The following is a 23,832-nucleotide window of genomic DNA, read 5'->3' as shown; positions in this document are numbered from 1 at the left end:
TTGCTGGGGAAAAAGAAATGAGTGAGAGGTCTTTTTTTCTTCAGGCACTGAACAAAGAGACAGAAAACCTTCTGTTATTGCTTATATTACCCACAAGTGCTGTGAGGAGTTGACCATTTCACACTAAACAGGATAAACTCAGTGGAATCTGGACATGCTTCTGTATTTTAATGCTCACGCTGGGGTTCCTGTTAGTCATACTGTTACTGTTGATTTTGGCCTCCACCGTAGTGCAAAAATTCAACAAAATGCAAAGCCAAGTCAAAAGGAATCTAGCTGACATATTTTGACATATTCATTTGGGCCACTTATTTTAAAAGCTCAGTGCAGTTTGGGTCACTCCTAAGTTCGTGATCCCGAATGACAATGCGGTAAATCCGGCTAATGGCTGTGAAGCACAGAAGTGACACCACATGTCTCACGCACTTCCTGCTTTGATCCCAGTGCTCATTGGTATGCACCGCTTCATTGTTAAGTGTCCGCCGAGGTGACAGTTGTGTGTGGCAGCTGTCACCTCTCTGACCTCGCCTGTCAGCAGCGGTGCAGGAAGCGAGGACGGCTGGGATGTAATTAGAACTTCTGCTTTAGGCCCGCTATCGACCTCCTCTCTGATCTACTAGTCCCCTTAGGCCGCTAGCAAGATGATCAATGAGCGCTCAAAGAGATGCCCTTGCCAAATGTTACTTCTTTTATTTTCAATTATGCACAGGCCCTGTCCCTGGTGTGGCAGTGTGAGTACATGGTTAGGTACAGAATCCAGTGTTTCCTGCAGAAATCTGGTCCATTAAAGTGTTGGGCTGGGGGTCTAAATATGTAGCCTAAGTCTGACGGGAGTGCCGTGACAGAGACCATCATGATCAACACAGGACAGTATTTTCATGACAAAGATATTTTTTATCTGAATTAGCTATGGCAAGAACATTCCACATTTGAGGTCTTTTTTTATACATGATGTTGCAAAGGTGTTTGGTGTATGAGGTTACAATGTTCTGTTGCTATTACAGTGTATCTTTGAATGAGAGTAGCATGCTCTGATGCAGTATTAGGCAACAATTTTATGAATCCGAGCTGTTTTCAGAGATCTGTGCTCATTGAGAGAGTGGTGAAATCAGCCTTATTTCCATGAGAATAATTTGCATTAAATATGTCCAGACTTGAGAGATAAGTAAGCACGATGAGATTTGATTAATTTCATTGTGAAATTGGTTCCTGTCCTCATGTAATTGGGGACTGACAGCATGCAATGATGAAATTAGCTCCTTTCCAGTTGTAATGGACCCGTCCCTGTTGGCCACTTGATGCTTTAGCGTGCCAGTATCATTTTAGTAAGTAGTATATTGTGTCAGTGCGCTTATCTGCACAATATTTAGATTATTTATAGGAGTGTTTGGCTAGCAAAACCATATTTATGTAGGATTTAATGGTGCGTAGGATAATATTTGCTTGCCTGTGGCTCAATACATGCTAGTTATGAAACATAAAACAATTATTAAAAAAAAAAAAAAAAGTTTTTTTAGTCTGCTGTCTCAATTGTGATGATCATAGCTTTTCACAGAGGTTCTCTCTGGTGATAGTAATGCCTCATGACAGTGACATTATCTTGGTCTCGGTCATTCCCATGGAGTTTAAAACTCATTTTCTCTTGTCTAAAGGTGTTGTTAGAACTGTGGTTCAGGTTGTGTTCAGGTACACTTATTGTGCTCTGTAATAAAACTGCTGGGAAAATAGATTGAGCTCTCATATGAAAGTTATGTTGCCTTAGACTAATCTATTCCTCTGCCTTAGCAGAGAGCTGTGACACATGAGCCATCACAGCTCTGATCTGGGGAGGGTTGTAAATCAGTTGTCTCAGTGGTTTGAGAGGATGAGTATACTCCTTCTCTCAAACCACTGAGAGAGCAGTTGACGGCACTTCTCTGTCAAAGCAGTTAACATATTGAACTACTTTTGTCTCGCAAAAAAATATGTACACTGAAGAACTGTTTTGTTATTGTAGAGAAGCCATTTTTGCCATATTCCTTTTTGTGATTTCCATCAAAATGACTGTGTGGATTGGAAAAAAGAAAATCAGTTTTTGAGAAGACTGGTATCCCATTTGTCTTTGCTCACAAAGTCTAATTCTCTTGTCAGCATTATTATTATGATTATTATTATACTGACAGTCAGTATAAGTTGAGAGAAGCTACCAAATGTTCATTTTGCTGAACCCCCCTTCTCCTTCACTTTTTCACTGTCTCCTGAGGGTGCCATAAAATGCTGCCTCTGAGATCAGGTTCAGGGTTCCAGATGCACTGCCAGGGTTGTTGAGAACTTCGCCTCTCTCTACCTGAATTGTATGTTGGCTTTGTTCAGTGTTGTGAAGATTTTAGCAGTGGGTGAACATTAAATGTGTGTGAGATCAATTTTCTAGTTCTTGAAGCCCCCTAGCTTTCCCCATAATAGCCCCTCTATAATATTTGGCATTGGCATATTGATAAATACCATGGCTTTTTGGAGGTTTGTATTATTGAATTTGTATACTGTTCTATGTGCAGATTTCTTCTCATACATTATTAGAACTATTTCTGCTCCACATTGACCATCTGATAACATTTGCTGAACAGAACATAGGGCTCATTTTATCATTTTGTGATTTATTTATGATTACTACATATATATATTGTGCTTTCTTCTTGGCCATTTCACACAGACAATGTTGACTGATCATACATTTATATAGTATACATAGAATTATTTACAAGGGCTTCTTTTCCTTCAATATGAAATGTTTTTAGAGCAAGCCTTCTGCCAGTGTGGTTGTTTGTTCTCTCCTGTGTAAGACTCCACGGCTGTTGTTATCTGCCTTTGAGCCCTTATTTATTCTCTCTGGTTTAAGACTGCATCTGTCATCGTCTGCCTGTGAGGTTTTCCTTGAAATCTCTGTGACAGTAGTGTCCAGCCAGTCAGAAAATGTGGTCTTGATGGGGTGAAAGTGGGTAAATTCATGAAAGGCAAATCTGTGGTGCTCTTTCTAAAAAATAAATCTCTGAATTAAAAAGGGAGCTTCTGCCATTTATGAAAATCATACAGTCGTGGTTAGTGTTGGAAAACTGTGTGGAAAGTATTGGAAAGAGAAATTTCAGTGTGTTCTTATTTACAGTGAGGCAGAAACACAATGGATTATTTCACCATCAGCGATTTAGTTACACTGACCGTATGGCATGGCTAGATAATATAATTACAGTCTACTCTGCAGAAGCAAGAATTATGTCTGGCTTTCATTACAACTTTGCCCTCTCTAATGACAGGCACTGCTTACGTCTTTGTTTTAGGCAGCAGTTGTCGCAAATGAGTTTCGATTCGCCACCCACCCCCTCAAACACCCCTTCTTCCTCCGCAACATATCAAAGGGGTCCAAAGAGGGAAGGCACACTCTTAAGTCACTTCCTGCAGAGGGGGTCCTCCAGTTCTCTGACACAAGAACCTAAACCACCGCCTGCTTGCGCGGTCAAGGAGCCTGCGGCCCCAGAACCGCCGCATGTGATGGTTGGGGCTGTGGATGAGAGCCACACACCGGCCGCTGCACAGTCGTCAAGCTCCCCCCCGTCCACATCGGGGGAAGTGAATTCAGTTGTGAAAGGTAATCTCTGTCTCTGTCTACCTGGTAATGTCATTCTCTGTCAGTGATGGGAATGAATAGCTTGACATGCATTGGAATTGAACAAAGAAGGTGATTGAGTAAGGTTTTCTCTTTTTTTTCCCCCCGCTGTGCTTTTTTTTTTCTTTCCCAAAAGGATATCAGCACCCAGATTGTTTTCATAATCCTTCCCATAACTATAAATACATCCGTTTTTGAATTTTAAGTAGAAGGTAAACCAAGTGAAACTTGATTTGCCATTAATTGGTAAAGGGCACCAGTTACATATAAAGGAGGTGGTTATGGATTTAAATGAACATCTCATTATATATTCATTGTCAGCAAATATTCATAGTACGTGCTAACGCAACCACAGGTCATGCTAGTCATGCTAGACTGTGAAGAAGTCAAGCATGATTTTAAGACTGTTTCAGCAAAGGGACAGAGGTGCACACCATTGAGTGCCTTCCTAGTTGATCCCTTCTTTTCTGTTTCTTTTCAGTGGAGTGTCCAGTGTGCTCAGTGGCTGTTTCACAGCCGTACATCAACAAACACCTCGACAGTTGCCTGGCGGGACCTGAGAAAAAGGAAAATGTGAGGAGGTATGGTTCACCAAGAGTGCCTTCGCATCTAGCCTGTTGAAGTTTGAAACATGGACACAGTTTCAGGTTTTGTGAGTAATGTTGTTTACGCACATCAAGAGCAGCTAACTATGATGGGCAGCCAACGCTGTCTCCATCTGTGCAACAGAATGGCACATTTTGCATTAATGTTCCACTAGGAATTTTCAGTCTGTTCATTTGTCTTCACAGAAATCAATGTGAAATCTCTCCTGAAAGCTCCTTAAATGCTTGAAAGGTGCTTAAGAGGCTTTTTTGGGGGAGCTTTCATAATTTTGAACAATGCTGTGAACCACTGCAAAGTGTTCTGTCTGAGCTGCCTAAAGGCTTTGATTAGCCTTATGGTAACAACTGGACTGTGGAACAAGCATACCCTTGCCTGTGTGCAATGTGAAGACATGGTTAAGTAACCAAGATGCGCAGGACACTGATGTAAACTATTTCTGTTCATATTTCGCCTTGCAATTTAGTTGCTGTTTCCACAAAATTGGAGCTGTAACAGTGGTAGTATAGGTAAGAAGTCGCCGGTAGGATATAGGTGAGAAGTGCTATGAATCTTACCTGCTATTGCTCAGAATGGCCAAGCTCTGAAACCTTTCCCTACTGCGCCAAAGATGAATAAGTTCAGGAGCTGCATTGCTCTCTGCTGGAGATTTCCATTTTGTCACGGATACCAAGAAGGATTTGATTTGTGGCGAGGACTTCCTGGTGTAAGTGCTGAGTCAAAAGGTTTTTTCGTGCTTTCATGTCCTTCAGCCCACTGCAGGATGTGCCATCAAAGAAAGGGAGCCATTGGCCATTGGTAGTTTTTCTTCTCCCCTTTGATTCTCTTTCTCTCACTCTGTCCTTATGTCCCCTATGGCCTGTCAGTTCAATACCTGATCTTTGCAGATGGTCACTTCAAATAGGTGCAGTATGTGGGCAGCATTTAGTTCTCCACCAAACCTGTTCATCTAGATCACTGCTTGCATTATTTTGAAGAGATATTTTTTGTTCTTCTCATACAAGGAAACTGTTACTGTGGGAACTCTGCTTTTGGGCTGTGCTGCATTTTGCTTTTGTCTTGCCTTCAAAGTTTGCGCACCATGACACTGAACCCAGTGATTTCATTAATCGGTATTTTTCGTGTGAATTTCATCAGGTTTACTTGCGTAAAATGTTATTGTCTCTCACTCTCTCACTCACAATGTTTTGACAGGCAGTCCCTGTGTGTACGACACTCTGAGTTCATGGCATCCTTGCTGTAAATTGAATCATGAGGAACTGAATCTTGGAGGACACAAATATATAAGCAAGGGCTACGTTCCTGACCAGGTTCCAGAATTTGAATTTTTCACAAAAAAGCCTAGATGAATGTAGAATTTCGAAGTTTAATATTGATAAGATAATATAATATAATATGCAGTTCCACAGTAGAGTGTTCCTAAATGCCAAAAATAAAATTCTAATTATTTTGGTGCTCAAATATTAGATATCATAAAAGTGTACATAACTGCATTCTGATTAGACTTTTGTCAAGTTTATCAACTATTTTGCGTCCTTTACCATTGAAAGTCAAGGCTCAGAGACCCAGAGTTAACATATTTTGGAGATGCCCAACAGGAATGTGTTTGACCAGTACTTCTCATTTTTCGGTTTCACTTTTCACTGTGTGAAATGTATTGAATTTCAGGCTCTTGGGCTTCTGTGTATTCTTTCACAATTATTCAAAGACACATGTCACATCTGTTATTCTTTCAAGGAAAAGTTTGTTATGAAATACACATGGGATTGGGTTAAAACCTTCTCTGCAAAGCTAACTGTAATCAAGGCCATATGGTTAGAATTGCTCCCTTTCTTTCCACTGTCAGTATCCACAATGGCCAGTGATTATTAATATTTTTGGCCAATATAAATAAATATTTCAAAATTCTGAAAATGAATGAAATTAAAAATACACTTTGAAGCACACGGATGCTACAGCTGGAGGTTTTTTCTCTGAGAGTGCTGGCTGCCCTGACACACCTAGTGGTAGACATTGATCCTCACATGTGGTCCTTTATTCCACACTCCCACCTACAGACTTTAAGATATTCTTTCCACAAACTACCCAGCTAGCCAAGTCACTGAGCAGTGGTCTGTCAACAGATGCCTCTGCACCTATTTTAAAAACCCTATATGACAGCACTCTGTGGGAACAGTGGATTGAAGTTCCATACTGCCTGCCAAGCTATCATCAGGGAATTCATCTTTGCCTGTAGCATTCATGTATGAAAAGGCACACTGAAACAGTTCTTTATCCAAAACAGAATAGTAATGAGAAGCTGCATTCACGAGAATGAAGTTAGGAGGTTGATGAGAATCACTAGCTGCTCAATGGATTTTGAAACTTTCTACTTTGCCAAGGCAGCAGTATGAATAGATTTCAGAACCAGGCCGCAACCTTTGTTTTTTGAAATGGCTGCAATAATTCAGCTCTCCTAAGTTCTATATACCGGTCTAATGTCAGTTTTAAGCCTGCAAAAGATGTTGGCAAAATGTAATGTTAGTTTTATGTTAAGTTTGCCATTAGGCACAATATTTTTGTTGTGACCACACTGCGTTTGACTTTGTTTTAAGAAAAAGCATGGAAATGTACACAATCCATATGTATTAGATGTGGCCAGTAGATTTTCCATTTGTCTGGTAAATTAGAATCTCACATGTTGTGTTTACTAGCAGTAATCATGTCTATCAGAATCTCTACTAGGCTTACCCTCACAAAATAAGGGTTGTATGCTGACATTTTACAACAGTGCACTTATATTTAGACACCTCATTTCCAGGCTATGAAAAATGGTCGTGATTAATTTTGAACATCAAATCTGTAATCAGTGAATGTTATTTCTGACACAGTCACATTAGTTATGGTGCGTCACATCCGCCAAGATGCCTTTATCTCTCACTATTTGTTTATTTCTGTCACGTGTAATTCAAGTTTATTTGCTATTTTCCTGCAATATGCAATATTCAGAATTGGAAATTGTGTCTACACTGCCCACAAGCGGTTGTGATATTCATAAAAAATCATTTAGATATGAACAGTCAAATCTGTGAGACATTTTGTTTTAGTTTTGAGTGCAAATGTCACATCCATGATGCTTGCATTGCCTTTAAATATTTGTATATTAAAAGATGCCGACACTGTGTACATACTAGTATTACGAGGTTCAGCAATGACAGAACATAGAGAAAGGTGAAAGACAAATCACACTTGTTTGTGGGCATTTGTGCTGCTCAGATCCATCTATCTTTTTGTTATATGGACATGGAAATGTAATCATCATTATTCACTATAAACCTACCCTTACATTATACAAATTAATTGTTCAGCAGAGTGCATGTTCTGAGCTGATGAGAACATTCATTCAAAGGAATCTCTTCTCCTGTCAGCTCAGCTTAAAGGCTTTCGGCTGTCCCTTTTTTACAGTTCCCTTGGGAAAAGGAAGCCGTTGGCTAAGGTGGTGTATACCCTGCTTTCCATGCAAGAACTGAAGAGGAGATTGAAGGAATTCCACCTCTCTACCCAGGGCTCCCGGGAACAGCTCGTTAGGAGGCACCAGGATTTTGTGCACATGTACAATGCACAGTGTGACTCCTTGGTTCCCAAATCAGGTATGCAGCCATCTGTTCTCACGCACAGTGTGGCTGTCTTACTGTCGACCTGTCCACGTGTGTTTGTTGTAGATGATGTACAGTTACGGTATGTGCCACTCAGGCATCCTGCGACTCAAGAGTTGTGTTCTCTGGTACGTCTCTTTCAGGTGTTTTTATTCTCGGATTTGGTTTCTCAGGTATTCTGGTCATGGCAGTGGACCTTTTGGTTGTTTCATTCACAATGAGAGTGGCTCTGGCTTGATGGTCTTTTGTACATCACAGATGGACACGGACACCGCTGCTACAAGTGGTTCAGGTTGTATAGGGAGACCTGTGTGACCTCACTAGTATTTGAGTTTTATGCACAGATTACTTTGTTCCGGGTTTACATTAATCGGTGTGAATCACAATTTAAAGAAGATATGCAGTGTAAGCGTCTCTAAATTGTCCTCAACATAGAGCCATTTGCCATTCACTAACATTGTAAATGTAATCCCTTACACCATCACCAATACAGTGCCTGTATAAATTGCGTTTGTGTGTGTGTGTGTTTAAATAGAGGGTAGTGATGGAAAATATAATAAATAAAAATGAACTCATATTTTGACATAACTACATCGCAATTAAGAAGGAGTCTACACTTGAGTTTCATATTAATGTCAAGACTAATTCCAGTATGTTTCTCCTGTAAAAGATATTTTAAACCTTTGAGCATTTGAATTCTGAGGGAGTTCTAACAGATTTTGAAAGTGGTCAGATAGCCCTAATTGCAGCTACGTCTGTTATAGAAACGTCAAAATTATGTAATGTGTCAAGGGAGCAGTATCAAAAGAAGAACTACGTATGTACGTATGTAAACAGGAGGTTGCAAGTTGGTTGGTGGGTTTGATGGATCCACCTGTGAATATTTTTTGTTGGAATCAAGCTTGTATGAAAGATTCATAACCTCCCAAAACAAGATTCTTAATTATTTCTTAGAGTAATGTTACTTAAAAGTGCTTTTTCCAGATGGACCACCAGATGAAACTATTACCACTGAATGCACTTCAGTCCAAGAAAACAGTTTTTCTTGCTGTCAGTGTTATGAAGCCTGCTGAGGTCACACAAAACCTCAGCAAAAGGTAGCTATAAGTGTTTGAGTTGGACATCCATCCCTCTGTGGACAACTCGTATTGCTGAGTCCTCTCATCTCGTATTTTTAAATAATCTTTTACAGAATGCACTGCAGAGATTCTCCATTAGTTCTGAATTGGACTCTGCATGGTCTCTCTGAAAGGCCGCTGTTTCCCATCATTACTCTGTGTGCTCATGAAAGGCAAAATGTGTGCTGGACAGAGTTATTCCCCTGATGTGGCAGCCCGGAGCTGGGGGACTTGTGGGAATGTTACTGCCTCTCCAGATCATCTTCAGGAGAGAACATTCGTAATTAAATTAGGCTGCGCTCTCAGAAGCAACGTATCAGATGGCATCTCCATGTTTTGGAAATTGTTTTGCTGTTTGTTCAGGATTGTTTCCAAGTTTATGGCTATGTTAAGGTTACGTAACCTGGAAGTAGTTAGTTAATATTCAATTTGGGAAAATTTATAGGGAAATGACTGGTTGGAAATCATAGTGGTACAGTGCTGTGTATTTCTGGCGCTGTCTCTTTGTGTAGATTTTACAGATTTTCCATTCTCCCCGCATGTCACAATTTGGGAGTGGGGTATTATGGTTTGGTGTTTCACCTTCTTTTGTGAAGGCCCAGGGATTTGTGCATGGTTGCGCAAATTAGAGAGCTGTGCCTGAGCTTTGTAAATCTTAAGAGAACTGTGGACTTTTCTTAAGTTAATGTCAAAAGTTTTTTTTTTTTTTAAATCATAAGGAAATACTGAAATATTGAACCAACAGTACAGTCTATCTAATGTGGGCACTGTTTAATTACACCACACTAAACATTTTTTAATTATCATCACTATTTTATATAGAGGCTAAGGCCTCACTTGAAAATGTTATTGACAGAAATGAAGAGCTGATTTATGATTTTAGGCATGAGCCTGATGATTCACGTTGCTAGGGAATGCAGCGGAAGCCCTGCTTTCTAAAAGTTGCCATAATATATTTCAAGATCTCTAAAATTATTCGCTTAGTGCAGTTGATCAGTTGATGTGTGTTCTGCATTCCATAGATGGCAAGGGAAGCCCTGATTATTGCAGTGATTGGAGATATGGCCCTCATTGGAGAGAGATTGATACTAAGTGTAGCACTGCATGTCATATCAGACTTGGTTCAGAAGTTTCCAAGCGCCTTGTGTGAAAAATTAAGCTTTAAATTTGCCAAAGGACTTCATCTTATTTTACATTGACACAGTATGTAAATATGTGTGTCATTCAAAGCACTTCTATTAGCTGAACATGCAGGACAACCAGTTTTATTTGTATAGGCTACTTATTTCAAGCTCAAAATTTTCCCTTTGGAGTGAAATGTAGTGAAGCCTCTGAGCTAGCTCTCTCCTGCTGTGATCAAAGCAGACAGCAAACCCTTTGTGATTATCTAATCCTTTTGAAAACATTAATATTTACTCTGCTCCACAGCACTGTAGAAATAATTGAGGATAGCACTTCAACATTCCCAGAATCTCAGATGTTTGCGTGCAGATTGGCACAGTATCTGAGCTCTCAATAAATGAGCTTGAGCATATTTCTCTTTTTTTGGCAGTGTGGGGGTAGGGATCATGCTCCTGGTCTTTTGGGCGCACTGCTCAGCAGTGCCTTAAGCCATTGAATTCAGAATCTGTCATTTTCATGCTCTGTTGGTAGAGGTTGTTTTCAGGTGTCAGCCATGCCAAGACAGGTGAGATGATGGAGCTTTGCCTTTATTCCCCGCACACAGATGAAGTGTTTGTCTTCCTGTGTGTCAGCAACATTTCCTATCAAGTAGAGGAAGAAATAAAAGTAGGATTTTTCCTTATTTTATGCAGTCTTTAGAGAGCTCTCTTACATTTCTCTTGACAAAGGTGTGCTACTGCTTAGTTTCTTCTTTGTGTTACCTCCTTTCATACCACAGGAAAAGGGGAAACCTTTGAATGCCTCTACATGGTTTTCAGTACACTTCCAAAAAGCAAAATGCTCCTTTAAATTTGTGTTTGTTGGATTTTACTTAAATAGAATGCACGTAAACACATATAATTCTTGTCTTCTGGAATGAATAATTTGTGGAGAATGTGACCTTGCTCTATGCAATGTTATTAAAATTCAGTAGAATGTGTTTAAAATGATTCATAGGTTTTCTCAGTAATGTTTTTGTTCTTGTTAGGGGTTTGAATAAATTCTGAGGACCCTGTTCAGTGTGTGTGTGTGTGTGTGTGTGTGTCTTTGTGTCTTTGTGTATTTGCATGTGTGTGTAAAATTTTGATCTGTTAAAGAAGTCTCTAGGGTGTTTGACTAAAACTAGTCTAGAACTAGTCTAACTAGATTGTTAACAACATCTAGGACATCTGCTTGTGGACAAGGTTGAATTGATTTTAAGAGTAGAGTGGCACACAAAGTGAAGCGTGTAATTTATCATTATGTCTGTGGGCACATGGAATGTAAACAAAGGTTGCAGTGGGTCTGGGAACTGATTTTTTTTTCTCTCTGTCAACAGCGGAAGACATAGCAAAAGAGGTTGAGAAGATGGAGAAGACTCGAAGTCAGATGGAGTCTAAATCTAAATGTGTATGTGCTTTTTGTACAAACAATTCCCTAGTTAATGTGTGAATTAATGTTAAAAGACCTCATGACCTTTTTCAGGTCGGCTTCAGTTGAGCTGGTTCTTCTGTGCGAGTAATGCATGCATTTTAATTGTTGATGAAATTGTACTACGAAATTTATTATTGTTTCAGATATTCTTTTCAGATTATAATGAGTTTTGGCTATCAATTTCCCAGCCTCAAATTAGTCATACACCCCCTTATCTAATTTCCCACTGATTTTTGGGCCTGGAACCAAAAGGAGCGGTGTATATTTAGCTCATGTTTATCAAGCTGCTATGAATGAAGAGTCAGTTTTTTTGTATTTATAGCAGTAATCTTATGATTTACAATAGTTATAATCTGGGCCATTCATGTGGCTAGGAGAAAGGTCAGACTCAAGTCAGGGCTTGATTTTCATGGTCTTAATGCAGTCTGCAAACACGGTGTGTGGTCGTTTCACACCAACCCATGTAGGTGGGAACTTTGCAAAAAATCAGTTTTGGAGGCTGGAACATGAGTTTCCAAGCTCAGTGCAAGGCGAAAGGGGTAGGGCAGTAAATTTATGGATTATTGTATCTTCTGGTGAAGTGATAAAGATAAATATCAAATGGTCAAATGATGATAATGTTTTCATAGTTGCAGATTATAATGATAAAGCGCGGAATAAGAAGATGAGAACAACCCATAATGTATATGTGTAGTTATACAATAAATCACGTTGGACTCATGTAATCAGGGTCATCACACTCAAGGTGCGTCTCTGTCATTATCATGAATGTTTCTCCTTTTCTCGTTCAGTGGAAGCAACCTTTGTAGGTTATAAGCTTGTAATATGAGGTAAAACAGAAATAGATTGTTAGGGTGCAGTTCTTCTTTCTCAGATGTTGCTTTTTCAGGAAGCCCTCTCATAACAGCACTAGCTTGAGACAGGGATGGGTCAAGACATGCAAGTCATGAAATTCATTCAATCAGACACACAGACAATGAGCTTCACAGCCATTACATTTTATTTTCACTCAAAAGTGAAATATGATGAAAGTCTAAGCAATTGAAATAATAAATAAAGCCTAGGTAAACAGTGCTTTAAGCATTTTTGATGAGAAAGGCAAGCTCTTTTAGTAGAGACTGCTGGGAGGTAATGACTTTTCCTGCTGTGCTAAATAAGTTTTGAGGTGGTGTGCTCATAGCACAAATGCACCAGTACTTGTGGCTGATTTTAGCCATCAGAGGGAAGTGAACCTGATTGCTTCACCAGCAAGCGAATGGATCATCATCTCCATCAATGCCCAGCTCCTGTAGGCGGGGAGTTACTTCAGCAGCGGTTCACTCATCAGTGCTAATGGGAGCTGTACTTGTCTGCTTTCCACGCCAGCTACCCAGAGTTTTCTTCTTCTTCTTCTTTGGGGGTGGTGTCTCCTGCTATTCATCTCTCTCCTCCTCCTCCTCCACTCTGACTCTTGCTGGCTGATTGGCAGCCTGATTCTGTATTCACAGAGTAACCATCTCCTCCTCCAGCTTACTTTTTGTTTTGGCAGGTATGTCTGTGTCAGTGCAAGGATCAAGCATCATCTGCAGTTTTTTTCCAGGATGATGCAATAATGTGTAAATTTGGACATCACCCAGCCCTACTCTCTAGCGAGTTTTAAGGTCAACTTCAACAATTAACACCAAGCTAAACATTTTTAGAAAAAAATGCATTGTAATTTATTTTTTAGACGTTGTTTATATATTTGTTGTAGCAGCTTGTTTTTGATCCCCTCACCTTGTCATTCTCATAAATGCGCCCTGTCAAGGGTTGTCGTATTACTGGAACATATTGTGTAATATTTGATACCCTTCTGTTTTGGAGATATATCATATCATATCATTGTGCTGGATTTCAGATAAAAGCAGACCCTTGCCACCCACATGCAGTGACTGGGAAACAAACGGAAGAAAATAAGATGGCATGGCATCTTTTTTGACATTTATTACTCCAAAATGCAAATTTTGTGCTGATCAGTTGTAATCAGCCATGTAATAGCAATATGCATTAAGACCATGAAAATCAGGCCTTGTGTGATTAGACATATATTTTTAAATGGTAATTTTTGTCTTTGTTTGCCTTTCAGCCAGTGTTCTCTTCAAAAAGCCAGACTGAAGAAGAAACTGAAGCGGTGAATTCAAACTACCGTAAGTAGTGTATGATTATTGAATCATTAAATGAATTATTGAGGCATTCGTTAGATTTACTCTAACTCTAACAAAGCCATTGTGGAAATTAAGTAAATGCACATTACAGGAGCAACAACATCACAGTATAACAGTGATTGACCATCAAGCTGAAAGAAATAGCGCTACAATGTAATACATCCATACAGTAATGATTTTTTATGTTTTAGTGTAACAATTCCGCCACTGACAGTACACTATCATTGTATTACTGTATCATAGTAACAGTAGATAAAGTGAGTGCAGTACTACAAAAGCTATATAAATACAAATTTCAGAGTGGGGGAAGACGATCAATCTACAATCTACATGACTTGTGATGACATCGCAAGACATAGAAATAATATTTTAAAAACTGCTCATTTTGTGGTACATTAAGTTTTTTTCTGAACTCAAAATTTCAGGATAGATGTATTTATATGTGTGTGTTTGCCATTGGCCTGGATGGGGAGGGAGTAGGCTAGAGTAGGGCTCTCTGGTCTCTAGAGCTCTGGAGACTGGCATGGTCAGGTCCCTTTTCGAGACCACCGGGGTTTAATCCCATAAGAGGTGTTGAGAACATTGGTAGGCATCTTCAGCACCAAAATTTTGTGTTGGCTGAGGGTGTTAAGCTGTTCTTACAGATTCTGAACAGTCTGTGAAGAGGTCCACAGATACATCTTAGATTAAAGTTTTGGCATGGTACAGAGCTGTCTTGTAGTGTTTACATAAGTGGAACTTGAGCTCCTGAGTTGTCATACAAGAGATGTTTCAGGGCATACCCATAGCCATGAGTAAATGTGGGTGTCAGCAGGACAACAGGAAGAGAGACAAAACCTTCAGTCTGTAGGGGGAGAACAGAAATTGCCTTCTTCATCGAAAAGTCATCTGAAGTGTCCTAAATACAAGACAATAAAGGCAGAGTCTATTTCATCTTACTCTTCAAGGATGGACAGGACGTGGCATGAGGCATGAGGACAGGCACGAGGAAACGAAAGCCCTGTGTAAACTGTGTAATCGAGGTCTAACTTTAGAGGAGATTCTGAAATATTAATGCACAGCAGAGACGGTGGGACCAAAAATAGAGTGCGCAGATGTGATCATTTCTTATTAATCGCTGGAGTCTGATGAGTCACTTTGCTTGCGTCTGTGCGAGCAGGTTGCCCCGCCTGGGGAGGGAGACGGAAGCATAGAGTGAGGAGAGGTCTCCGGCAGGTGGTCATACATCATCACTTCTAAAACATGTCTGAGCACACAGTGAGTGGAAATGACATGCCCTGGGCTCAGATGGAAATGGCTGTCAGAGATAGGCCGGGAAATCAGGAGACCAGTTTGCCACATCATTTGTCATTTCTCAGAAAGGATTTAAGGTTTAAATTTGACCTTAGCGCTAAATGAGAGAACATCTAGGGGGTAAGAAGAGTCGCAGAGGGTTGTGTCAGAGGATTTGTTGCCTTATGGGATCAATCTGTGGGATTATATTGACTTCCTGGGAATGTGAGGAAAATGAGCTGTTTTTTTTTTTTTTTTTTTTTTTGGTATGTTGAAGTGAGAAGTCATTTCAAAAGCATGGTGTCGTGCCAAAACAGACAGGTTCCATTGTAATCGCTTGAACTCCAAAAGACCTAAATATTTTCTAAACATTTGTCTTTTTTAGGTAGAGTTAAGTTTGTGTTTGCTGATCTGTAATATAATGAGACAATACATATTATATTGCATTAACACACAGTGCATAATCACCAAAGTCCTATGGAGTCTGAAGTTTGGGCTTGTTTTTGGTGCAGAAAGTCAGAATTGTAATGCTCATTCTTTGACATGCATTGGATTTTTTCCTCGTAAGAATATGCTTCTAATTTTTCAGTCATGGGCTGTCAACTGTAATCCGTGACAATAAGTGTAAAGCACTGTGTATGTGGATTGTTGGACAGCCGTCTCACACATGGTGGAAAGGTGTTGCTGAAATGGACGTCATAGCTGTGGGTAGTCCTCCTGAAGCTTCTGGTTTAGTTGTTCAGTTGGCTTTTACATATTGGCAATGCTTGATTGGAAATATTGTTATGGTATGTCTCAGAAATGCTATTCTTGTCACTGTGTAACTGGCCATTCTCCACCCCACAGGTGTTATGCATGGATGCCTCTCTGTTGATCTTTCAGGTTCAGTAATTTTTCAGTGGTTACAGAACCAATCAAATTCGCTTTGTTAGCAAAGACAGCTGAAATGCATTTGTATTTACGTTTTCGTTCGACCTCTATTAGTTGTCAATTTGTGCTTTGTACCTACATTTTCTATCTAAGAACATGCATGGAATGGAATCCAGGATTCTTGGACCCTCTTACAGTCACTGCTGATTTAAGTTCATATGTGAGATTTAAAACAGATGAATAAAATAAAAGTTTGCTGAGTCACAGGCTGGGGGGCTTGCTTTATGTGTCTTCCAGGTACAGAAGTGAACGAGATGTCTTTATTTGCACAGGAGAATTCTTAAAAGCATGTGGTGCTAATTTGTTACACCATATTTTGACAAGGTTTTCATTCTGTTTAAAAGTGTAATTATTTTGCTCCCATTGCACAGTATTTACACAGACTTGAATTTAGCAAAAAAAAAAAAGACAAATCTTGAGGATCTGAAAGAGAAATGTAAAAATAAGTCAAGTATAAGAAATTATGGTCTTGGCATTTAACATCCATCAGCTTCTGCTTACACATGTGCCTTGTCGAATGTCCCCTAAATTGCTTTGTGTAGGTTTTTATCAACAACTCTATAATGCCATAAGGTACAAACAATCTGTCATTGCACCAAAGCACAGTGCCCAAAATAATTTAAACAACATTGCAGTGTGAGAAAAGTGATTGTTAGCTAGAGCGTTTCTGTCCAGCGTGTGGATGACAAGTCTTTAGTGGAGAGTAAATAGCAGTGACCTGTTTGTGTCACTTTTACATAGGTGGTCGCTTTGTCTATCTACGTGGGTGTTGTAAAACATCTATATATGGGTCTGTGTGCATTGCCCTTCCGGAGGCATAAATGGAAAAAGGTAAATGACAGGTGTATGATTGTAAAGCCTCAAAGGGCAGAGAGGAAGTTATGACACCAACCATTCAGTCCATTGAATCAGTGATGACATCAACACACCGCAGCTACCATGTACACTGCCCTAGGTAAGTACGCAGAGTATAGGTACATATAAAACTCATCCTGCTTTCATCCAGATGTCAGATTATTGGATACTTTGCCAATACCTAGCAAAGTCTGTTGAAAACCTGAAGGAAGGACCTCTTAGTCTGCGGTTTGATGGAACATTTTTCGTAGAGACAGAGACTGCTGAGTGTTGGGGGGCCCAATCTCTGAACCCAAATGGACACCAAAATATCTCATTGTGACATTTTCAAAGCATCTGTTTCAAGATCCAACCCTGCTCCACTCTTAGATAATGACTGTAATTGCACAGAGACAATACCTACTTTAACTAAAATAATCTAAAAGAACAGTTATTTAGTACAAGTTCAAGTACTTTTAAATCACATTTAAGTATTTAGACCAAGGGTAGAGTGTTGTCTAAAAAGTATAAAAACACAGTAAGTGTACTTGTGAAAAGGTTATGTGCCCATGTGATTTTTATTGATTCTGTTTTTTTTTTTTTTGGGAAATACACATGGGATACAGTCTAAAACTTGTTTATGTACACAAGAAATATTAACACCATAAATAGGACAGTACTTTCCATTATTGGAATAATGGATCAGTAAGAGAATACAGTAACCATTGAGCATTTTAAAAGGAATGCCTAGGTCTTCCAGCGAGGAAGAAGAGAATGTTCTCCTTAGAGGGGAGGGCACTTGAGCAGAATTGATGCACTTGAATACATTGCTGAACGTTCAGTCAGGGCATTATGTTTGTGGAAAATCATGTCAGTATTGATAAACCTTATGCAATCTCCATCATACAGTGATGCTGAGTCTGACTCAGAGATGGATCTTATGATGGCCAAAATTCTAAATTCTTAATTGGGTCTTGACGTTCAGTGTGCATTCAAGGGAAAGAACATAAATTAAAAACAGCTGCAGAACCACCTATACTGCACAGTAGGAAGAAAAAGAAATAGAATAGTAATGCATACTGTATGACAGCAAGCCATAAGATTGGTGTAATAAGATTGGTGTGTTACTCTGAAGAATGGTTCAGTTTTCCAAAAGTGTAACTCTCTTGCATTTTTATGCGTTATGGGATGTGGTTAAGCCGTGGTAAGAGATGTGTATTACACACTTTCTTTTGAGAACATCTTCTCAAGAGAAAATCCCAGGCCCAGTCTCCTGTGCCCTCGGAATTGGTCAGTCATTCATTTTTAAAAGAAATTAATTGGCAGCCTTTTAAATGATTTGTTATGCTTCAGATTTTTAGAGATTGGAGCTGGCACCATTTGCAGATCATCCATTGAAAATGAAATGATATTTTAAAACTCTCCAGGAGGGAAATTTGAATCACTGCAGTGTTGTCACCTACCAGTTCACAGTGGGGTGATTTAACCTGAATAGTGGTCTTAATTTGTTTTATCAGGTGTGCCTCAGCATACAAAATTCAGGAGAAGACATTTTGCTTTTAATTCATTTCACCTTATTTTATTTTTGCCTCATTACCATTTGATAGTGCCATACCTATAATGTATAGACACTATTAAGAGTTTGTGCAGAAATTTATTTATTGCATTATGAAAACGTAAGTTGAATTGCTCAAAGCAGTATTTCATATTCCAGCTTAACAATGTCTGGTTGGTTGCATTTTATGTCTCTGCCTTTCTGATTTTATTTCTTTTTTGGACAAAAAGTTTTTTCTTAACTGAATACTAATTTGCCTGTAGGATCTGGTTCTGTGTATAGAAACCAATCTGTCTGTCTTTGATCCTATGTTTCTTTTATTAATTCCAAGGACTTCATTTTTTTTATGGAGCAGGTCTTCTAAAGGCCTTTTTTCCTTTTTTCTTTGTTCTTTTTCTGTTTCAAATGCACAGAATCTCTTGATATTGGATATTAAGACATGAAACACTATGAATAGCTTTGCCTGGTATCCGTGTACAGACTTGTAGCATGTATTAGAACAATGTGAGAGAGCAGAATGTATCGTGGAAGTAGAAACCGCCACATTTCCCTTACTCCCAGAAGTTCCACTCATTGCAAGGCATCTTTTGATATCTCTGATCTTGCTTTAGAAATTGATAGTGGCTTCTCTTTTCCATGGTTTGCTGCATGGTTTGGGAGCAGTCTGTGCAAACTGTGACTGCAGTTTTGATTACAAGTATGTGAGACGCCCAAGTCATTGGTTTTTCTGACATTAGAAGCTGTACACCTGGGACTGAGTGGTGAAGCAGGAGAGCTTTTGACATTTCATACTGTTTGATTTGTGGTGTGTGTTGGTGGAGTTTTATTCAGCTCAGTGCTTACGTGAGTGTCGATTTTGTTTCAATTTCCTGCTGTCGATACAGCAATATTTTCATCTTTGCTGCTCACTGCCTACAATAAGCAATAGGCATGAGGTGGAATATGGCTAGTTTGATTTCTGCAATATCAAAAATTGCTTAAATGTTTTCTGGCTGAGAACAAAGTCAAATCGCCACATGACTTAAGTAACAACTGCCTACAATGTAATTTACTTTTTTTCTTTGAATATTTACATTTACATTTTACATTTATTCATTTGGCAGGCACTTTTATCCAAAGCAGCTTTCACGTGTTAGTGGGATTTTCACTTGGTTTACTCATTTTGTCATTGCAGTGCAATGACAAAATTCTGTTTATGAAAGGATTAGTTACACTCTGTTTTTCCTGTTGGTCAATTTGCATTCCAGTTGTGACAATTTTTACTGATACACCATGAGCAATGGAATTTTCTTACATCAAGATACCTAAGATGGAAACATTTGCCATTTCTTTTGAGAGGCAAGTAGTTCCTGCAGTAAGCCAGCAACTGATCTTTAATCTATTGTTAATAGTCTATAAAATGAACAAATATGTCTCAAAAGCCAACTTCTGTGGTAAAGTTAGGAAAGTTACTAATAGATTACAGCAAGGTAGGTAATACTTTCATTGGTGGTTTCATGTAATCAATACAGCTTGTTAATTTTGCTCTCTTTTTACTTTGTCTAGACTCTAGCTAAAAAGAGTTGAGCCAATTATGGATTCATTTTATAAAAGTGATGTGGCACTCAGACCTGTGGCACTTTGTGACTATTGGCACAGCTAAGAGTTTGATATCTGAAGACAAGAAAGAAAAAGAAAACTTGGTGTATCATGTTATATTATGTTCTCTTATCAGCATCATCATGGACTCACAAAACGTACCGTGAGCTGAATGTAATTCTTAGTAAGTAACAAGTGTCAACCCGCTGTTTGTCAGTACCAGACAATTTCAAGGATTTACTGAGTTTAGGAAACAGTGGCTCTGTACATGCTATTATTCGAGAGGGGTAAGCGGTCATACAATAAATTTTACTGAGATTTCTTGGATTACACCACAGGAACAAATATCATGTTGTATGTATGCAAAAATTCACAAATGCACATGCATATAACCAGAGAATACTCAGTCTTTTGGAAAATTGCATCTTGACTTTGTACACTAGATACTTTTTCATTTGTTTTTTTTCTTGGTAAAAGGAAACAACAAACTGGAAGTTAATACTGGTGACGTTAATACTAAATGTTCCATTGAAAATAATGGACAATGGAAGAAGCATATGTAAATGCTGAAGGCACTTAAGTCTCAGTAGGATTTTATTCCAGTAAACATGAGAGTCACTGTGATTTACAGCTTTAAAGTTTTAAATTAAACCCAACTAAAACTAATTGACATCACTTTACAATGAAAGTAAAAGAAGAATAGAGTTATGGATAACCACTCTGTTGCACTTTGTTGGACTACACAGAAGTTGTTTCTGCAGAACCAAAAGTTCCTGTTAAATATTCCTGTCATCTTTGTTGAATGGCCATTGAACAGCTGCCTTAATAAAGTTCCTTCCTGTATAAATTCAAAACGCAGAAACATGTCTGAAGAGCTGGCCACAGCAGAGGAATTATTGTCAACTTTCTCATTTGTTTAATAATTAAGTGTTGAAACAGAGCTCTGAAATCTATGGTTTATGGCAGACGTCAAGCAGATGCTCCTTGTCCTTGGGGAGTACCTTTCCCTTGTAGGCTAGCACAGGCCATTTTCAGATTTGTGTGGCTTGCAAGAAAGGTAGGTGCGTGTCACCTATTTAATGAGTTTAGGGAGTGCTGTGTTGTTCATGTGTGTGCAAGAGGTTCTAGCTTGAGAATTTTTGGTGATTTTATGATTTTGACACATGAACCCGAATGGTTTTATGTGTGATGCCAGTCTCATTCTGGTCTGCATAATTGTTCGATGGTATATGGGAGAGAGATTCATGGGATTTGTGTGCATGTTAGATCTCTGTGCATCTTGTTTAACAGGAAAGGAGCACAGTGATGAGTTTTCCCGCCTGGTTGCTCAGGTCAAAAGTCGATGGAAGGTGTCCAGAAGAGCACAAATTGACCTGGAGGTGAAAGAGAAAGGAGATGACCACAAAGAGTGCGCATCAGGTAACTGTTCAACTTTCACAGTGTAAGGACTGCATACTGATCATTATTCTGCATTCAGGTCAGACGTTCATATCCCAGATAGGATGCAACTGTTTTCTTCTGTAGGAATAACTAACTTTCTAGCACAATCAGTGGACTGCAGGAAAATATGTGCAATGAATGTGCAATTTTTACCTGGTAATGGTCATGGCAATGGTGAAACCCACTTAATATCGCCTCTTATTAAGCAGGTAACGATTTTAACAAAATTCCACTATAATCCACAGGTGCTGCCAAGGGAATAACTGGGTTTTAACCATGCTTCTGTGTGTTGTTTAACACTTTTATATTTTGACAAAAAAAGAGCTTTTTCACATTTTATCACTGTATTCTACTAGTATTAGTGGTTGTATGGCAAGTTGTTATTTAAGGATAATGTTTTTGGTAATCACTGTGGTGTGCTGCTACACAGCACTGCTACAGTACTACTACTGCAGCACAACCGCAACACAGCACATTAGCTTTTCTCAAACTAGTGAGCTAGTGGACTGAGAGGGCCTATAAAATGCTACTGTTGCAACAGATAGCATCCTACCTGAAACAGACTGTGAAAAAAACACTGAGTCACCGTTTTAGCATTGCATTTTGTAAGTAAAAAAAAAAGTTAGACAAAGAACAAAGCTGACATTTAGCTAGCCAAATAAATTTCTAGTATTTATGGCAGGTTATGTATGTAACTGAAAATGACAGCAAACTCAGCCCTCAGTTTCTTTCTGGGAGTAAAACTTAAGAGGTTAAAGCTCTTTGAGATAGATGCCAACCACCTGTTTCTGCTGAGGTTTTTACATTCTTTCCACATCTACTCTTGAGACTCTATTTCAGGGCTACTGAAGAAGCCATGTGAGTTAATATTGAAGGTTACAGGGGGGAATGAATTAAATTGAGTTCTGTGGGCTTGACCTGACCACAACCTTGATACTCTGTAATAAACTATTTCAGGTAGAGACACACTGGACATGGCATAGATTCAGCTAAAGTTAACCTTATTTTCCACAATACATTTAGGTGAAGAAATCTTGTTTAATTTGTTCAAGGAACATCAAGTAAAGATGTCATCAGTGGTACAAAGATGTTGGCATCGGAGATATCACCAGACGTGGCTTCAGAAGAGACTGTTCTGAAACCAGAGATCATTCAGAGGTCGCCAGGAGCTCCCACTGATAACTCTGTCAGCAGGTGAGATTACGTGACTGAAGCATCATTCCACATTGGGGATTAAATCAGGAAGGGGAAATTCTGGTGTTGTATCAAAAAGCTCATGCTTACATAGTTCCATATAAAATCATCTATAGTGTGCATCATGAAGAAAATTTTAATAAAAGTATGTTAATATTCTTTTTTATTAAAGGTCAGGAGAGAGGGATTTTAGCAGGAGTTTTAACAGAGATTGTTTACATATAGAAATTATACATATTTGCCCAAAGTTCTTTGGTCATTATTTGTACACACAAAATCCAATGAAATATTGGAACAGACCTGCTGTTTGTAAGGTAAGACAGGAGTTTTACTTCAAAACCTGTCGTGAGACTTCATTCAGTAGACTACACAGTTGGGTTCTCTCGTATACCCCTGGGGTGTGAGACAACAGCCCTTGCCCTGACTGCAACCTAGGGAGAAGCAGCATTATTAAGATAAACACCTCTGTCCTCTCCAGGATGCAATCATGCAAATGTGTCATCTCCACCTGTTGTTAAAAAAAAAAAAAAGCATGTGTGCAACTGCACAGAAGACGTGTGGAAAAGGAAAAAAATCTTGGCAAATTATCTTCTATATATTGGACAGTTCCACAGGGAGCTGACTATTGCAGTGAATAATTCCTGGAAATCTTACATCGCTAGGAGAAAATTTAACCGAGATTTGAGTGGGAACCCTGAACCTTGCCAGTTGCTTCTGTGACTGTTGTAAAGGGTACCTATTTAACAAACAGTATTTTCTGCAAACTAGCCAGATATACAGTGAGCTGCTATGCCACTGTAAATATCTCGGGTAAACACATTTGTGCTGTTCCAGGAAAGCTGACCTTTAGTAGACTTCATTTGTCAGGTAATTGAGAAAGTAACATTTCACCTTTTATCCAAATGTCTTTGAGGCAAAAGCGTGAGAGCATGAAATATGCTTATTGATAGTTTTGGGACATTGGGAGAAAAACTAAGTGGGAGAAGAGTAGTTGGAGACATTTGCACAACTGCACCTCCTGGCATGCTCCTGAATGACGACTTAGCATGTCATACTTGTTTATTGAACAGAGGTTTACCTATTATTTTTCACAGAGTGCTCTGGGACTCAAGCACCAATGTCCTTGACATCATCAAAGCAGCTGATAGATGCTCAAATCAAGTTGCAGGGTGTAAAAACAGTGTGTAATCATGGAATCGTGGCTGATATATCCACCTTTACCCTGGTGGAACAGTGTTTGTTCTACAGTTGTGAGCAGTCTGCTGGCTAGACTCAAACC

The 23,832-nt window shown here is 39.1% G+C and overlaps 1 protein-coding gene across 1 annotated transcript in view; it reads left to right on the top strand.

Annotated features, from left to right (window-relative positions):
• The window catches only part of LOC118780344 (E3 ubiquitin-protein ligase RAD18-like), a 48,994-nt gene that overhangs the window by 3,343 nt on the left and 21,819 nt on the right, over positions 1–23,832 (top strand). The window contains exons 5-11 of the mRNA XM_036532788.1: positions 3,312–3,619; positions 4,119–4,223; positions 7,648–7,869; positions 11,473–11,543; positions 13,672–13,732; positions 21,210–21,338; positions 22,412–22,553. Of these exons, the coding sequence (XP_036388681.1) occupies positions 3,312–3,619; positions 4,119–4,223; positions 7,648–7,869; positions 11,473–11,543; positions 13,672–13,732; positions 21,210–21,338; positions 22,412–22,553 (1,038 nt within the window). The remainder of the gene's footprint in view (positions 1–3,311; positions 3,620–4,118; positions 4,224–7,647; positions 7,870–11,472; positions 11,544–13,671; positions 13,733–21,209; positions 21,339–22,411; positions 22,554–23,832) is intronic.

The sequence above is a fragment of the Megalops cyprinoides genome, chromosome 7, assembly GCF_013368585.1.
Source record: "Megalops cyprinoides isolate fMegCyp1 chromosome 7, fMegCyp1.pri, whole genome shotgun sequence".
Lineage (NCBI taxonomy): Eukaryota > Metazoa > Chordata > Actinopteri > Elopiformes > Megalopidae > Megalops > Megalops cyprinoides.
This window is presented reverse-complemented; position numbering and strand designations above follow the sequence as displayed.